Source organism: Hyla sarda, chromosome 9 (genome assembly GCF_029499605.1).
Source record: "Hyla sarda isolate aHylSar1 chromosome 9, aHylSar1.hap1, whole genome shotgun sequence".
Taxonomy (NCBI): domain Eukaryota; kingdom Metazoa; phylum Chordata; class Amphibia; order Anura; family Hylidae; genus Hyla; species Hyla sarda.
The window spans coordinates 14102047-14119806 of record NC_079197.1 but is presented as its reverse complement, the minus strand read 5'-3'; the positions used below and the strand labels follow the sequence as shown (position 1 = coordinate 14119806).

General features: G+C 41.8%; 1 protein-coding gene and 1 long non-coding RNA gene across 4 annotated transcripts in view; both read right to left on the bottom strand.

The window, feature by feature from the left end:
* Positions 1 to 4297: 4297 nt before the first annotated feature.
* On the bottom strand, positions 4298 to 5749 carry LOC130290889 (uncharacterized). The gene is made up of 2 exons (XR_008847726.1): positions 5124 to 5749; positions 4298 to 5063 (listed from the first exon to the last, which is right to left on the bottom strand). It is a non-coding gene; the product is annotated as an uncharacterized LOC130290889 (long non-coding RNA).
* A 1755-nt stretch (positions 5750 to 7504) lies between these two features.
* The window catches only part of ZBTB34 (zinc finger and BTB domain containing 34), a 32788-nt gene continuing 22532 nt past the window's right edge, over positions 7505 to 17760 (bottom strand). For 2 of the 3 annotated variants that reach the window (XM_056541031.1, XM_056541032.1), the window contains one exon: positions 7505 to 11529. In XM_056541031.1, the coding sequence (XP_056397006.1) occupies positions 10040 to 11509 (1470 nt within the window). In that variant the 5' untranslated portion in view covers positions 11510 to 11529 and the 3' untranslated portion in view covers positions 7505 to 10039. Of the gene's footprint in view, positions 11530 to 13631; positions 13697 to 17760 lie in introns of those variants that run through there. The other variant, XM_056541030.1, reaches the window with a different exon arrangement.

Sequence of the window (17760 nt, the reverse complement as noted above, 5' to 3'; positions counted from 1 at the left end):
ACAGCACCAGCACCCTCCGCTCTCTCTGGGAGGTCAACTAATTGGATATTATTTCTGCGTAACGGTTCTCAAAGTCATCTGCCCGGTCAGCCACTCCTTTCATCTGGCACTGGAGAGAAGCTATTTGCTGAGGAATTGGCTGCAATGTATCCTCCACTCTAGAGACCCTACGCTCCACCTGTGGTGCGTTCTCTGATCTTCAGGGTTTCATGGCACAGAATTACCTCAGTCTTGCCTCAGTTCATGAACCCTGGAGCATTAATGTTTGGCATGTTGTAATGGCCACCAGTACCTCTGCAAATTTCTGGTCAATTTCCAAGGCAGTATAAGAAGATCGGACCAGAGAACGGGGCTGTGGGGGACTGTCAGGACACTCAAACAATGGGAGGGATGGCTCAGGAGAAGCACGGCCCGGGTGGTCCTGGAGTATTGACTGAGCGTTTTAGCTGCATGGGCTGACACTTTAGACGTAGAGATGAGCGAACTTACAGTAAATTCGATTCGTCACGAACTTCTCGGCTCGGCAGTTTATGACTTTTCCTGCATAAATTAGTTCAGCTTTCAGGTGCTCCCGTGGGCTGGAAAAGGTGGATACAGTCCTAGGAGACTCTTTCCTAGGACTGTATCCACCTTTTCCATCCCACCGGAGCACCAGAAAGCTAAACTAATTTATGCAGGAAAAGTCAGCAACCGCCGAGCCGAGAAGTTCATGACGAATCGAATTTACTGTAAGTTCACTCATCTCTAGTTAAAGGAGTAGGTACACGAGTCCCGGTGGGAAGGCCCACCGGACTGCTGAGAACCTTCACAGGAGTTGTCATCCTCAGTGGACTGCTGGGCCTCTTCCGCAGCAACCTTTGACTTTTTAGCTTTGTTATGGAAGCCCCCATAGCAACTGAGAGGGTAGGCAGTGATAAGTAGAGAGTAGACACAAGGGGAGCAAGCAAGAAGGTATCCCACAGTCAGCACTATCAATAAGGCAGCAGACCAACACCAAGGGGAAGAACCACAAGGTTCAGCAGACTCACAGTTCAAGGCTCCAGAGCAGGGTAGAGGCACAACAGCAGCAGCAGCCCAGGACACTGGCAGACAGGCACAGCAGACGAGGTTACACCTCACTAGTAGGAGAGGATAAGCAGAGGCTCCGACCAGTTTATTTTTGCAGCCCCACTGGTCACATGATTTGGAGAGGGGGGGGGGGGGGGGGGGGGAGAGAGAGAAGCAGCGCCCATGGGTCACATGATTTGGGGGTGTGGAAAAAACAGTTAAATACCGTGGAACTGCCATAACACACATTTTTGTTCATACCGCCCAGCTCTACTCTGAGCTTTACACGCAGTTCTTTCCCCCTCATATCTTGGTTTTTGCTCTATGACACATTGTCAGCTGTGAGACCTTATATACACAGGGCTGTGTCTTCCCAAATCCTGTCCAATCAGCTGAATTTACCACAGGAGACTCCAACTAAGATGGAGAAATGGGAGAAGCCAGAGCTAAATATCAAGTGTCCTAGTAAAGGATCTGAATAATTGATTTATTTTACCTTCTTAATAAATTAGCAAAAATAAATAAAATTCAGTTTTCCCATATTGGGTACTGAGTGCAGAATGATGAAGAGTAACTTAATTTTATTTTTTAGCACAAAGCCTCAACATAAGTTGAAGAAGTAAAATTTTCTGAAAACTTTTGAATGCATCGTATGTGGGGGAACATGGGCATGCTGAAATTCAACATGTACTCGAAGAAAAGCTGCCTCCAGAAGTGATGGCGCCATTTTCTCCCCATTAACAATACATGCACACCTAGCTGAAGAAACAATACGCGCATATAGGAGGCTAGGAGGAAAGCCGATGTTCCAACATCTACTGAAAGTGAATGGAATATATGAAACCGCTGTAGGCTCGACCAGATCTATGTTAAAAAAACAAAAACAAAACCTTTTTTTTTTGCTTTAGCAGCATTTTTATTTACAAACAAACAGCAATCCCCATTGACTTTATTTATACCATTTAAAAAAAGCAGTTTTACAAGCCATAACTCATCTGACCAAAATTAAGCAGCACTGAAAGTCATATCACAAAATCTAAAAAAAAAAAAAAAAAGAAATTTAAACAATACAAGAGTAAAATATCATTTGAATAAATATTTTTTTTTTTAATTCATGCTATAAAATAATCCTTAATGGCAAGTTATTAGTTGTTACAGCATATTTTTATTGATAGCTAGCTTGAGTTACTTCATACAGAAGTGTGGAGTTGTGAGGTTACTGGTTTATATTGCAAAATAACGCCAACCGCGGCCGGCACAGTCGCCAGTGAGGTGGCGTTAATAATACAGAAGTCATTCAGAATATTCAAGCATTTACTGGCCTTGTTCGGGGTGGGTGGGGTACCTACAATAGGGATATGGGGGGGAGCTTCTTACACCATACATCTGAGTAAGGTTCTACTCAACTCAAGAATGGCAGAACAAAACCCTTCCGGATCTCCCTCGAGACCGGTGGTAATAAACTTTAGTGAACATTTCCATTCGCAGATTTCTTCTATTTCTCTCTAAGATTCAAAATCAATGACAAAACGTGGTCACCAATTTTACTTTCCTAACAAACCATACTCAAAAAAAAATCAGTAATTTTCATTCAATAGTGTATAAACTACCATTTTACGTGGCCCAGAATTGCCTGACCCCCATGACCGCTTCCTTAAAGGGTACCTTTCATTAAAAAAAAAAATTTTTTTTTGGATATATTATAGATTAATGTATGCAGAATAACTTTCCAATTGCCCGTTATTTTTAAAATATGCTTCTATTTAGTTTTCCACTTTGAAAAAAAATGACCACTAGGGGTCTCCCTACCAGTCCTGGCTGCATGCCCTTTTTATAGATTTCAGACTCATTCTTGGAGTCCCAAATAGACTGCAGCCGGGACACAGACAAGCTCAGCACTTCACCCTGCCTGTCAGACAGGCAGGAGCCAGCACTGTTAAACAGATTTGTAAATTACTTCTATAAAAAAAAAAAAAAATCTTTACCCTTCCAATACTTTTTAGCAGCTGTAAGCTACAGGAGGAAATTCTTTTCTTTTTGAATTTCTTTTTTGTCTTGTCCTCAGTGCTCTCTGCTGACCTTTGTCCGTGTCAGGAACAGTTCCTGACACAGACAGAGGTGTCAGCAGAGAGAACTGTGGACAAGACAAAAAAGAAATTCAAAAAGAAAAGAATTTCCTCTGTAGCATACAGTTGCTAAAAAGTACTGGAAGGGTAAAGATTTTTTTTTTAAATAGAAGTCATTTACAAATCTGTTTAACTTTCTGGCACCAGTTGATGTAAAAGAACATGTTTTCCAGTGGAGTACCCCTTTAAAATCAACCCATACCACAACCCTAGAACATCATAGATAGTAAAATTAACCCCCTACCCCATTTCCTACCACATTCAACTTGGTTTATCAATCATACGTATGAGAGTTCATACTGAGGGGGGTATAAAAATTGTCAACCCACACACCTAAAAAGGTCTTAGCATTATTCGGGGAGACAATTAAAAAAAAATTTTTTTTTTTTTTTTACAAATAAAACTTAAAAAACTTGATCATAAACATATTTGGGGTTCAACAACCCTCAAAACATGTACAAGTACAGCAACAATCCGACATCCTTTCGACACCAGTGTCACACCAGAATGTATGATCATGGTCTTAGAACAGTGTTTCCCAACCAGGGTGCCTCCAGCTGTTGCAAAACTACAACTCCCAGCATGCCCAGACAGCCGAAGGCTGTCTGGGCATGCTGGGAGTTGTAGTTTTGCAACAGCGAGAGGCACCCTGGTTGGGAAACACTGTCTTAGAACCTATGGGAGGGGCATGGAATTAAAGGAGAGGGGCCTATTAAAGAACACACCACCTCCTAAGAAAGACAACCCCAATCATCTCCATAACCCCGGAACTTTCTAGGTCAGAAAATCCTCAACTATTCTGAATGACTTTATACTGAACGTTTTGCTCAGTCGCTGAGTAAATATGAAATATATGGTTTTTATCATCAACTGACATTATATAAAGAATTTACAACAAGTAAAATCTCCAAATACTTTTTTTTAATTCTTATATATAAAATTTAATAAATAATCCTGACCAGTCAAAAGAGCACCATAAAAGGGCGAGATTCCCTTAGAAAATAGATTAGGGGTTGCATATTTGAGTCCCTTTCTGTTTGGGTTTTTCTTACTCGAGAAATAAAACAAAAACCCTTTAAAATAATGACACTAACTATATCACAGTCAATATATATATTTATAAAAAAAAAAAATTTAAGAAAAAAAAATTAAATATGTTATAAGTAAAGCTTGTGTGATATAGCTCTATCCCCCAGCCCTTGGATTATATATCTTTTCTCTTTCCTGCCTGCATAATTTTTAGGTTAGCCACACCATTAAAGGGAATCTGTCACATCTGATCTGCAGGTATCAGGTTATAGAGCAGGAGGAGCTGAGCAGATGATCCCTGCAGATTGCACTGTATTGTATATATCATCTGCTCAGCTCCTCCTGCTCTATAACATGTTACCTACAGATTGTACTGTATTGTATATTGTAGATATCTGCTCAGCTCTTCCTGCTCTATAACATGATACCTTCAGATTGTACTGTACTGTATATATCATCTGCTCAGCTCCTCCTGCTCTATAACAAGATACCTGCAGATTGTACTGTATTGTATATATCATCTGCTCAGCTCCTCCTGCTCTATAACATGATACCTGCAGATTGTACTATATTGTATATATCATCTGCTCAGCTCCTCCTGCTCTATAACATGATACCTGCAGATTGTACTGTATTGTATATATCATCTGCTCCGCTCCTGCTCTATAACATGTTACCTACAGATTGTACTGTATTGTATATATCATCTGCTCAGCTCTTCCTGCTCTATAACATGATACCTGCAAATTGTACTGTATATAACATCTGCTCAGCTCCTCCTGCTCTATAACCTTATACCTGCAGATTGTACTGTATAGTATATATCCTCTGCTCAGCTCCTCCTGCTCCATAACATGTTACCTGCAGATTTTACTGTATTGTATATATCATCTGCTCAGCTCCTCCTGCTCTATAACATACCTGCAGATTGTACTGTATTGTATATATCATCTGCTACTAAGCTCCTCCTGCTCTATAACATGATACCTGCAGATTGTACTGTATTGTATATATCCTCTGCTCAGCTCCTTCTGCTCTATAGCCTGCTACCTGCAGATTGTAGTGTATTCTATATATCTGCTGAGCTCCTCTAGCTCTATAACATACCTACAGATTCTATTGCATAAATCATCTGCTCAGCATCTCCTGCTCTATAACATGATACTTGCTGATTCTACTGTATTGTATACATAAAACTATAGAGCAGAAGGAGCAGATATATCCAATACAGTACAATCTGCAGGTATCGTGTTATAGAGCAGGAGGAGCTGAGCAGATGATATATACAATACAGTACAATCTGCAGGTATAATGTTATAGAGCAGGAGGAGCTGAGTAAAATATATAGTTTTTTCAGGAAAAGATTCATTATAACTTGTTTTTACTCAAATCCTGGCTCTGAAGTCCAGTAGGACCGGCCAACTGACTACTTAAGCAGCAATTTAAGTAAATAAAATACGAGTTACAATAAATCTTTTCCCACAAACCTATTCATCAATCTACTTTGTTCTGCCAGCTCTATAACACGCTGCCCACAGACAGGTCATATTATATATATATATATATATATATATATATATATATATATATATATATATACATACATACACACAGTATATATATATATATATATATATATATGTATAATGTGACAGATCCTCAAGGTTTTAAACAAATTCAGAGATTTGGCTTATATGAAACAGCAGGCTCAAGTTTAACCATACATGTTTACAGAGGTGACGTTTCTGTAGTTGCTGAACAGAAACGTATAGAGTCCAAACAGAGTCCGTACGCACCCCTAGAGAGCGCTGGGACGAGAGGTTTGAAATTGAATAGTGTATTTACAAAAAAAATCTTCAGAGTATAACTATATACATAGATGTAGTAAGATGTAGAATATTGAATTGCTTAAGAAAACTAGAAACCATTTTTTAAAATCACAAACTATATATAGCAAAAGAGTATAAAAGGTCTGATTTCACAGTCTGTCATTACAGGTTAAAACATTTCTAAAGGGAGCGGAAAAGAAAAAAAAAATATCATTTTCACATTTCTCTCAATGGACACAATAATATAAAGTAGTAGATAAGCGGCTTACAACATTACTTGTCCCGCTGAAAAATTAGCTAAATAATAATAAAATTCACCTAGGCCTGTGGTTATTGTAGAGTAGTTGTGTAACAGTACTGCACCAGAAAAAAAACGTAATACTGTACGGAAATGACTTATGTACCGAGAGGTTTATCTGTTAAAACACTGTAAAAAAATGTTGAAATTATATAGATATAAAAAGTTGATACTTCGAGGCGGACATTTTTGCTAGAGAGTTCATTACTTGACGGCAGACATTTTTGATAGTGAGCTTGTTAGTTGGAGGCAGACATTTTATGTTGGGGTACCAATTATCTAAGACAGCGTTTCCCCACCAATGTGCCTCCAGCATTGAAGTTGGGGGCACCCTGGTTGGGAAATACTGACTTAAAAGGAAATTTTTCTTAACGGGGAACATTTTTCTTAATTTTTCCTACATCACAATGTAGAACCGTTTTCTTAGTGAGTCTATTACTTTAAATATGGTAATTTTTTCTTAGCGACTCCCTCTTTACTTAATGGGGGATATTCTTCTTAGCGAGCCCATAACCTAATGGGAGGACATTTTTCTTAGAGTCCCTTATTTAGAGGCGGCCATTTTTGATTGTGAGCCCAAGTATTTTATATAGTGAGTCTCTTTCTTAGTGGTGGCCATTTTTCTTGGTGGAGACGATGTTCATTAAAAATACATTCTATTGGTTCACTATGAACCGCAATGAAAAATTACACAAAATAATTAAAATATGACCCCAAAAAGGTTACCAAATATTCTGCCATTATTTTTTTTTTTAATGAAGCAAGGCACAATGTTGCGAATCAATGTCAATATTAATATTCACCATACAATGCAGCCAAAGCAAATCAGGCTGTGTAAAATGTAACAAAATACGAAGCCTAGAAAAGTCACGTGACCACATATTTAAAAAAAAACAAAAAACACACATCCGCACAGCCAAGACAGACCTGGATAATCACAGATATGGCAGATATACTGGTAGCAAAGCAAGATTAGGAGGATATTAGATAATATTAGTCTTGTTCACTGAAGCGCAATTGATAAGAGAGAATGTAGCGTTAAATAGAACAGTACTGCGTAATAGATTGAAAATTGTGTAAATACTATAAGCCAACTATACAAAAAGGCCAAGCAAAAAAAATAAAAAATAAAATTATATATATATATATATATATATATATATATATATATATATATATATATATTATGCCAGACACTCTGGTGGTATTCACTAACCGCAGTTCTATACTTTAATCCAGTTTAACCCACCCCAGGCCATCTCCCTGCATATCACCGAGGAAAGCGGAAAGGGGAGGGCGTGAAAAAGGAGAAAAGTTTTATGGCACCTGTAGAACGCAATTTAGCAAACATGTGCGAGAAAAATAAAAGTTTATACAGTAACATGTGAATGGTTATATGAGGTTTACCTGGATGTAAAGGAAATTTTGATTTCAGCAGTTCTCACATTTATAAAAAATAAACATATCTAACAGCACCACCGAGACGTATTTATGAGGAGTACCTGCACATTTACAGGTTTGCCATGGCTAGAGTGTTCTACGGGAAAGGATTGGGTAAAATTAAGAAAAAATTAAGTACAAAACGAAAACCAATAACTAGTGTCTTAAGTTCTGCGCGCCGATGACCAAAAAAGAAACCGATTTTGTACAGTGTAGTTGGTGGAGGCGGCCATGGGATCGCAGCCTGTTTACTAAAAATTCAAAAAAGGCTCTAGAATATTTAAAACTAAGGAAAAACACTCCTGAATAGAGCTTTAACTTTTGGCTCAGATATGGAACAATTTTTTAACAATTTTCATCTCAATTGACGCACACGCGACAAATTCTAGTGTTACAATCTGGTTTCATGTCTAAATGGAGAGGAGCTTATTAAAAGGGGTACTCCGCTGCTCAGAGTGTGGAACAAACTGTTCCGAACGCTGGAGCCCGGAGCTCGTGACGTCATAGCCCCACCCCCTCCTGACGTCACGCCCCCTCAATGCAAGTCTATGGGAGTGGGCATGATGGCTTTCGGCCTCCCATAGACTTGCATTGATGGGGCGGGCGTGACATCATGAGGGGGCGGGGCTATGACGTCACGAGCTCCGGGCGCCGGCTCCAGCATTTAGAACAAACTAGCAACGGAGTACCCCTTTAAGTAGGGGGCTGGTAGTTTTTTTTTTTTTGGAGCTTAATAAACAAATGCTAGCACCCATCTATATTTAGATTTTTTTTTTTCTTTCTTCTTTGCATTCACTTAGTGGGCATAAAAGACAGACAAACCAACTTGAACACTACTATCGGGAAAGGAAATCTCCAATATCCACAAACTCGATTAAAGGGAAGAAAATGGAAGAGGTATTGTTCGTGCACAGAAAGTCCTTAGTGTTTTTTAAATTTTTTTTTTTTTAAAGGTATGTTGGCAAGAACTAGATCAACGTGAAGTGGAACTAGGAAGAAAAAGCACAAACATAATATATAATAAAACAAAAAGCACCAAAAACATTCCCACTGAATGTAGGCAATGGGAAAAAAACTGCTTCAGCTATTTCCATTCAATTAGATGTTTGGCATCTATATTGTATTGAGTATCAATAGGAAACATACAATAAACATTTTTTTTATATAGAAATAAAAGAAACTTATTAACTGCAAAATTCAGTGTGAAAAGTGGAAAAGTCGTATGTTCTTTTAACGTAACATAAGATTTAAATATCACTAAAATGAGAGACACCCAAAATGGCATTCTATGGGGCCCGTTTCACAGATTCAGTGCCTCTAAGAATTGGGTGGTATGGTTGTAAGGTGGGCATAAAAAGAGAAAAATACCCTCAGCTACATCATACGAAGAAGACACTTTGCTACAGACGTAAGGAGTCAGATTTCTTTTCCAGTAGCCAAACAGAACTACCATAGAAACCATGGAACAAAATTAAAAAGTAAAAAATAAACAAAATCTAGGCACAATGACTAGCTGGCTCCGGTAAATAATTGTAAAAAGCAGAAAGAAAATGTATAATTTGAGAAAAAGCCAAAAAAAAACACAAAAAAAAAAACCCTAAAAACTCAAATGAACCAAAGAAGTGCTAGAAACAAACAAAAAATGATGTTATTGTACCATCACTAAGCTGTAAACCCACTGTGGACATGTGCGCTTTTACATCAGACTAGAGTAAGGTAATTTATGGCCAAGGTGAACTATCATGTACACTATAAAGTAGACTTTATATTGGGAGGTGTACAAATTTACTGAAATTAAAAAAAAAATTGTTACAGTAGATTTCAGTAAATTGCATTGTTCCTATGGGACAAGGCCCCCGATTCTCCATACAACCTTGTAATGCAGCTATTCGAAAAACCCCTTACAGATATAGAATTTCTTAATAAAACACTTTTCATTACAATAAAATATAACTCACAAAAGGAAGAGGAAAAAAAAAATCTCACTTTTTGCTTCTAACTTTATGCTTCTTCAGGAGTGCAAATGTACCCTGTCTCCTTAAAAAAGCAAATAAAAGAATAAAATAACAAAAAGTCCCAATGTAAAACACATACATTTAGTGTATCAACCAAGTATCTTATAAAGTCTCCGTATTATCAAGAAGCATTCCAAAGGGACAAATGGGTTAAGAGTAGGGTCCGCTGTACTAAAGAGATTACCAAATAAGCAGTAAAGTAGTAAAAATAGGCATTAACGTTGTGTGCTTTGTACAGTGTGCGGTGGCATGTAGTTATTCAGGTGTGGTAGTGACTGCATGAATCTCAATATTCGAGTCCATGTTCACTTCAGATACTGAAACATCACTTTGGTCTACGAAAGCCTCTGTTCTCTCTGGCGACTCAATCCGGTTCCTCACCTCTGCCACCCCTGGGTGGTTTTTCCGTAAATGCTGATTAAGCGTGCCTTGGAAGGGGAAGCACTTGCCACAAACTTCACACCGGAAAGGCTTGTCATCCGTATGCCCCCGTATGTGGTATTCCAGTTGGTCTTTGCGTGTGTATTTCTTGCCACAATACTTGCATACAAAAGGTGTGATGCCCATGTGAAGACGCATGTGACGATCGAGACTCCCCTTCTGGTTGAAAGTCTTGCCGCAGTAGATGCAAATGAGTCTCTCGTTGTATGGATGCCAGTAACCTCGAGTGGACCTCTCCCGAGGGCTGCTCTCGTAAGCTGGCGTGCTCACAACCGTTTCATTTTCGGGACTTTGGATGACGTTTTGAACCTCTCTGGTTACATCTGATGCTCTCTTTGGGCGCACCCTGCCACCTCGATAGCAGCTCAGCATGGATCTGGAAGGACTAGAGTTGCTCATTGTCCCGTACGGCTCGGATATGTTGGTATTTTGGGAAGCAGCTTGTGAATAGGAATATGCATGTTGCAATACAGACCCGTAGGAACCTACATTCAACGTCACCACTTGTTCACCATCGACCATTTCAGTGTGGTAGCCATCATCGCCGAGTGAGGAGCTATCGGAGCAGCTTGGCCGATCAGACTTTTCCGCTTTGACTTTGACTTCAGTAATTTGATTCTCTCTCACTATGTCCCCATGTTCAGGTTCTCCTTCTATCTGAATTTCATGTTCAGAAATGCTGCCGCTGCTGCCCCTGTCTGACTGCCCTTCTTCTTGAGAACGATTCCTTAGACTTTTGTTGCCCACACCTTCAATCTTTGAGTCATTACTTACAATAGTCTGCCGCACGTGCCCACTGTATGGAGGAGATATCTCCCCCGGGTTGGCGAAGTAACTATCATCTTTGACACCATTATGGTTACTTTGAGCATCTTCCTCGCCTACTCCTACAACACTAATTTTTGAGTGGATGCTCTCTAGTATGTGAGTGCACTTGTCGATAACACATTGCATTTGGAGAAAGCTGGCTGCAGTAAGGAAGCTGACAACATCCTTTAGCTGTACGGACATTCTTCCAGTGTAGCAAAATGACAGTAATTGTTCAAAGACGTTCGGGTTCTTGATAACCGATATCGTCAGGCCACTCATGGTACTTAGCGCTGAATGGTCACGGAAATATGGAGAGCTGGCGGCAAGGACTGCCTTGTGTGCACGGAACGGCTGACCCTGGATGTGAACAATGATGTCGCACAACTTCCCCTGCAACCGAAGCTCATTGAGCTGGTTTAGGACTGTACTACTGTACTCCGGCACATCGAACTGGATGAAGCTGTTGCTGTCCATCTTGTCGTCTGTACAAGTTTCTAAAGGAAAACAAAAAACAAAATGTCACAACTGGACTGGTATCCTGATCAGCATTTCATGCATGACTACCACTGAACAGATGCAAGTAAAATTCACAAGACTGGCCCAGTCTGACCAATTTTAACCTGGGCCTTACATAAACAGTCTATACACATCAGACATGTGGCAGCCGGACCTGCAGGCTTTATCAGGATCAGCTAGCCACCTAATGTGTAGGGGGACCTCCTGATTCTCTCTCACTGAATATGTTGGATTCCAACTCCCCTATCGTTTTGTTCTCCAGAAGTTCCAGAGGTGTCCGGAAGCTGCTTTAAGATGCATGGTCAATATGAAGGGTCGAGACACTGATTGTGTTGGGGGTTGTTTTAACTTTTACAAATAAATTGAGCAATCCCCTTATATATTCTGTTAAAGGAGTACTCCAAAGGATAGGGGAAAAGTGCCTGATCTCCAGCATGGCGATCCAGCAGTCTCCAGGAGCAAGAGCGGAGGAATCCGCAGCCAACACGCTCCCCTCTATGTATCTCTATGGGAGAGCCGGAGATACAGTGTCCGGGTATCTCTGGCTCTCCCATACAGATGGCATGTCGGCTGGCGCTTCGTGCACGCACTCTTCCTGGGGACTGACGGGGTGCCGTGAAGGAGATCGTGCAGGGTCCCAGAGGTCGGACCACACGCAATCAGACATTTATCCCGTATCCTTTGCACAAGAGAACTCCTTTAAGTACCTCTTGTAGACAGCAGCATATATTATACTACTGTGGCCTCCAACCAAAAGTAGTCCAAACATCTTTAACATTAATACCTCTTGTGCAATAATCATCTCCTGTTTATTCTATACACACAGCACTCCATGTGCCACCATATGGTTCTATGTATGAAACCTTATAAGAGATGACATGTGATGAAGCGTGCCATGTCATGCCTAGGATGTATAGTACGACCCTACTTTTTATGGGTACAGTAAGACAGCTCCATACAATTCTAAGAGAGCGTGCCTGGAGCCATAAAGCTGCTGCATGCAAGAACCATTACACAAACCCTGAATCTACAGAGATACAATATGAAAAAAAACATCAATGCCACAAAAGCCCCGTCAAATGGGTCGTGCAATGTCACGCACGAGCAAGCCGAGTTGGGGGAGCAGTTTTATATTTTATGCGAGTAGTTGACATACGGATTCCTCCGCTCTTGCTTGTCACTGGTCAGACTTACTGCAGAGAATGTCGTTTGCCTACTGTCAACATTTATCTCCTGGGATAAGCCTTATTACTTAAGTTGGGGTCCCGTGTATATGCCCTAACCCTATGGATTAGGGCTGCACAATATATCGTAACTGCATCACGATTGTAGCAAATTGAGACATGACGATACGGCCCCCGGGAAAATCTGCAAAATTCAAATGCTTGGTCATTGTTTTCTAGCCAAAGGCTGTCTGGACATGCTGGGAGTTGTAGTTATGCAACAGCTGGACGAATGCTGGTTGATAAACACTTTTCTAAGTAATAATAGGGGCGTAGGGGAAACAAAAACATGATCCTAACCTATCCCTGATCCTCCGTAGGTCTGCCACAGATCCCATTTTCAGTGCAGTCCCGGCATCTTCTCTGTGTTTCCAACAACCAACTGGTTCCAGGACCTGTCCCGCTCAGCCAATCAGTGCGTGCAGCGGTATCATGTGTCAGGCCAGTGATCGGGTGAGCAGGAAGGTCCTGTAAGTCCCACAAAAACACCTGGCTGCATCATGGAGGAGAAAAGAATCTGCGGCAGACCTACGGGGGACCGGGGGTGAAATGTGACAAGAGGTGGAAGCTCTAGACATGAAACGGGGGGGGGGGGGGGGGGGGTGCGAGAAAGACGTGAAACGGGGGGAGGGGTTCGAGACAGACGTGAAACGGGGGGGCGAGACAGACGTGAAACGGGGGGTGATGTGAAATTTGGAGATAGAAATGAAATGAGGAGATGGACATGAAATTTGGGGATTTCACCATTTGTTTATTATAATCGCAATATTTACCTCTATGATCGCGATTGCACATTTTCCCCAAATGGTGCAGCCCTACTGTGGATATGAGGAAACCCCTTTATAGACTTCACTCACCTTTCTTCCTCCACTCCGGCCTCATTACACCCCTCTATTCTACTGCAGAGCAGGTACTAAAAAGCATTATAAGGCCATTGACCTGTGGACTCTTCTCGCAGTCCGGATACAGTAATATCTGTAAACAGACGGGATTGGAGCCACTTATCATCCAGGAAATGATCAGGCAGATTAGTGGCGGCACAATTACGAGATGCGGAAGATAACGCCACACAGCGCCATTATTAACAGTCACCAGAGGAATCTTATTTATGTGGTCCGGCAACGCAGAAAAAGGTTATTGCACAGAGACTAATATTCTGTCGCGTGGAGGGAACAATGACAATCAGCAGCCCAGCACGACGACGGTTAAAACAAGCGCACAATGGATTTTCTTCCACGTTTCTTTATTCCCCCCTAAACAATAAAAACTAATTGCCCCTGGGATTTTCTAACTAAGACGATCGCTTGCAAATCCACTGACGTGTGCAGGAATATTCGGGTTTCTGCAGTAAAGTAGGTTAACAGGGAGACGGCAGATTTTTCTCACTCCTTCCTCTGCTTTTCTAAACAGATATTGATATTCATAGAGAATACATTTAAAATTCAGACATTCTCGCCGCATTAATGTATTTGCATAGATCTGGAAAGTCATTTTCATCTGCTGCGTGTTATTTTCGATGTCTGGAAGGAAGGAGAGCAGATTTCTGCAAAAGAAAAGAAAAAAAAAAAGAACCCACGATGCTGTTGTAGCTGAACGAAGATCGCCATATTTAAGCCACTAAGCCGGGTGGGCATGTACGCCACTAAATTCATATTACACAGTATTATTTTTCCTCTTCGAACTTATATTGCAATGTATTGGTCACTGCCATTAGTATGTGCACCCACCATGATCTGCTGCACCCTTCCAATCCCTGGATATTAAAGGGGCACTTCACTGCCCCAGTGTCCAGAACATTTTGTTGCGAACGCTGGGTGCAAGTTATGGGGGGTCATGACGTCATGCACATGTCCCCTAGTGACGCCATGCCACGCCCCCTAGTGACGCCATGTCAAGTCCCCCTCAATGCAAGTCTATGGGAGGGGGCGTGGCGGATGCCACGCCCCCTCCCATAGACTTGCATTGAGGGGACGTGCCATGGCGTCACGACCCCAGTATCCCGCAGCTAGCGTTAGGAACAAAATGTTTTGGACGCTCGGGCAGTGGAGTACCCCTTTAACTACTCCCGAGCCAGGGTGGGGCCTATTTGCGTACATGACAAAGTGTCTGTCAGTGATAACTTTTCTTATGGAAGTTATAGAGGACAGATTCCTGACCCAAACTATCAGAACGGGTCAAGAACTGCTGTAAAAAGTCTTACATTCTAGCAGACTGAACATGGCCATGTTAGACATGGTCACCAATTTGTTTCCTATACTATGCCAACAACTACCCCAAGTGATCAGGAACCCTGTAGGATTGTTTTTGCAGGATATATCATCTTGTCCTATGAAGTCTTTGGTCCCCCTCCTTATAATTCCGCACCACTAACCACCATTAACTCTAGCAGGCCAAGGCTACAAGCACGATACATTTTCTGGGCTTCCATAGTCACCACTCCAAAAACTTTTAGATAATTTAGTTTTCTACAGCTGCATTTTGGTATGCAAAAAAAAAAAAGGCCCAAATGCTCAATTCTACCACCATAAAAATATGTGTAGGGAACTAACAGGCATGTTTTCATTAAAGGGGCACTCCAGGAAGGTATTTATGAAAATAAAGCTCCAAAGCCACCACACTAGCCAAGATATGTTCCCTGTAAATGGTCCTGCCTGATATACATGGCTCCTGTGGCCTCTGTTGTCTTCTCTGGCTGCTTGATATTCTTTGCCATCCTTCCCTACATCTCCTCAGCAATCATTGCAGCTCTGCTCTGCCAGCCCCAACCCTTTTGCTCACAGGAGCAGAGAGAGGTTCAGTGTCTGATTGGCTGAGGCTGCACACACCACCCAGTTGTCAGCATTAAAGGGAGCATGGCAGAAACCATGTGGTCTGTGTCTCTCAGGAGGGTGGGGGCTGCTTTCATAAAGGTATCTGGACAGAGTAGATGGCTGGATGATGTCATTCCCTTCACTTTATGCATGTAAGTGACAACCAAAGAGGGGAAATTGCTCTATATAGCTAATGACTGATATTTAGATAATTAAATATGTTGTCCAGTGAGAACAACTGTATCCCCTATTCTGCGGATAAATGTCTGATCACAGGGAGCCTCCATAATATCCCATAAGGGGCTCTGGCTCTTCCCCGGCTGAGATGATGTATGTAACGTTTCCAACACAGCAGTTCAGCTGGTACAAACTTGCCCCCTCTGATCATCTCTACGGGAGAGACAGCATTCCTGTGTCTCCGCCTCAGCCCATAGAGATGAATGGAGGGAGCATGTTTTTACCACCTGACCTGCTGGATACAAAACACCCTCTAGCAGCGCTGACCCGGGGTCGAGTCAGGACCCCATACGGGATATTGCCACTGGACTATTTCTTTAAGTTCAACAGAATAACGGGTTTTTAATGGACCAAAAGAAGAAAGAATATATATAGGGAGCACAGACCAAGACTTCCAATGGAGCTACAAACTCAAACCTCAATTCCGAGTCCTTGGGCTAGGTTCAGACTGAGGAATTCCCAAGCATAATTCTGCTAAGAATCCCATTGCTGTCAGAATTTCCGCTGCTGAATTCTGCACCAAAAGAATATTCTTGCTCATTGTTTTGGTGGTCCTAGCTGATTCAGTTGGAGATGGTCACCCTCTGAATCCTTGGACTGATTTTTCTGGGCGTATATATTCCTAAATTTGAACCCTGCCTTAGAAAGAATACAACAGAAAATAGTGATTTCCTGTGCTGCTACCGACGACTAGGTCACAAGCGCCACCAGGTTACCCTTACCTAATAGGCCAGTGGTCTTCAACCTGCGGACCTCCAGATGTTGCAAAACTACAACTCCCAGCATGCCCGGACAGCCAACGGCTGTCCGGGCATGCTGGGAGTTGTAGTTTTGCAACATCTGGATGTCCGCAGGTTGAAGACCCACTGGCCTATAGGCTATACATTTTATACTGCAGTATAGATTGAGGTTATACTTACAAGCGATTCTGTAAGTAGGTCAGATGGGAAAACTCAGGTTGCAAGCACACAATGAGACAGGAGACATAAGAACAACAACAAAAGCTACAAACATTTCCCACGTCGATCTAGTTAACTGTGTAAACTCACATGGTATCAATGAGTATTAATATATGCAAATTACCAGGTTCGCAGGAACGGCGTGCCAATGGAGAAAACAGCCACTACCACGTTCACAGGCTTAAGATAGCGGCATACTTTATATAGGTTGGGGATGCTTGGTATGGAAGTTATCCCTTTCTATAATCCCCATACTAAATCAGGATTTTTATGTGTTCTCAATGGGAAGAGAGGAATATGGTACTGGCTGATTTCTCAGGGGAGATAAGCTGCTGCCAGAGATGTCTGACTGCCTGATCCTTCAATCCTCACTATCTGCTAGAGGTGGAGTGTCAGCTCGTCCCAAACAAAGAGGTGGGTTTGGTTGACCATTTCGCTGCAATCCATCACGGATTGAAGGGGTACTCCTATCCCAAGATGTTTATCCTCTGTCCACAGGTTAGGGGAGAGACACAAGGTAATAAGGGTGTGGGGGGGTCTGACCAATGGAACCCCTACCAATCAAGAGAATGGAGAAATAAATGTCCCCTGGATTTAATGCAGCTCAACACACATGCACGTCCATTCATTTCTATTGCGTGGCCGCTGAACATTGCCTAGAGCAGAGTCCGGCAATACCCAGAAGTCCCATAGAGAATGACTGAAGTGCTGGCTGAGCATGTGGGGGTGCAATCCATTCATTACAGGGACAATTTTGTTACCATTCCTGGGATTGGATGTTTTTTAATCCCGTGGAAAATAAGAAAACCATCATTAATTAGAGCTGGGCAGTATGGTCAAATATGTGTATCACAGTGTTTTAGTACCCAATGGCGGTTCCACGGTATATAACGGTATTCCCCCACCCAAATTAATCAGCCCAGCGCTGCGCTGTCCCCCATCGGGGTAAATACTCACATGTCACCTGCAAGCGATGCCCT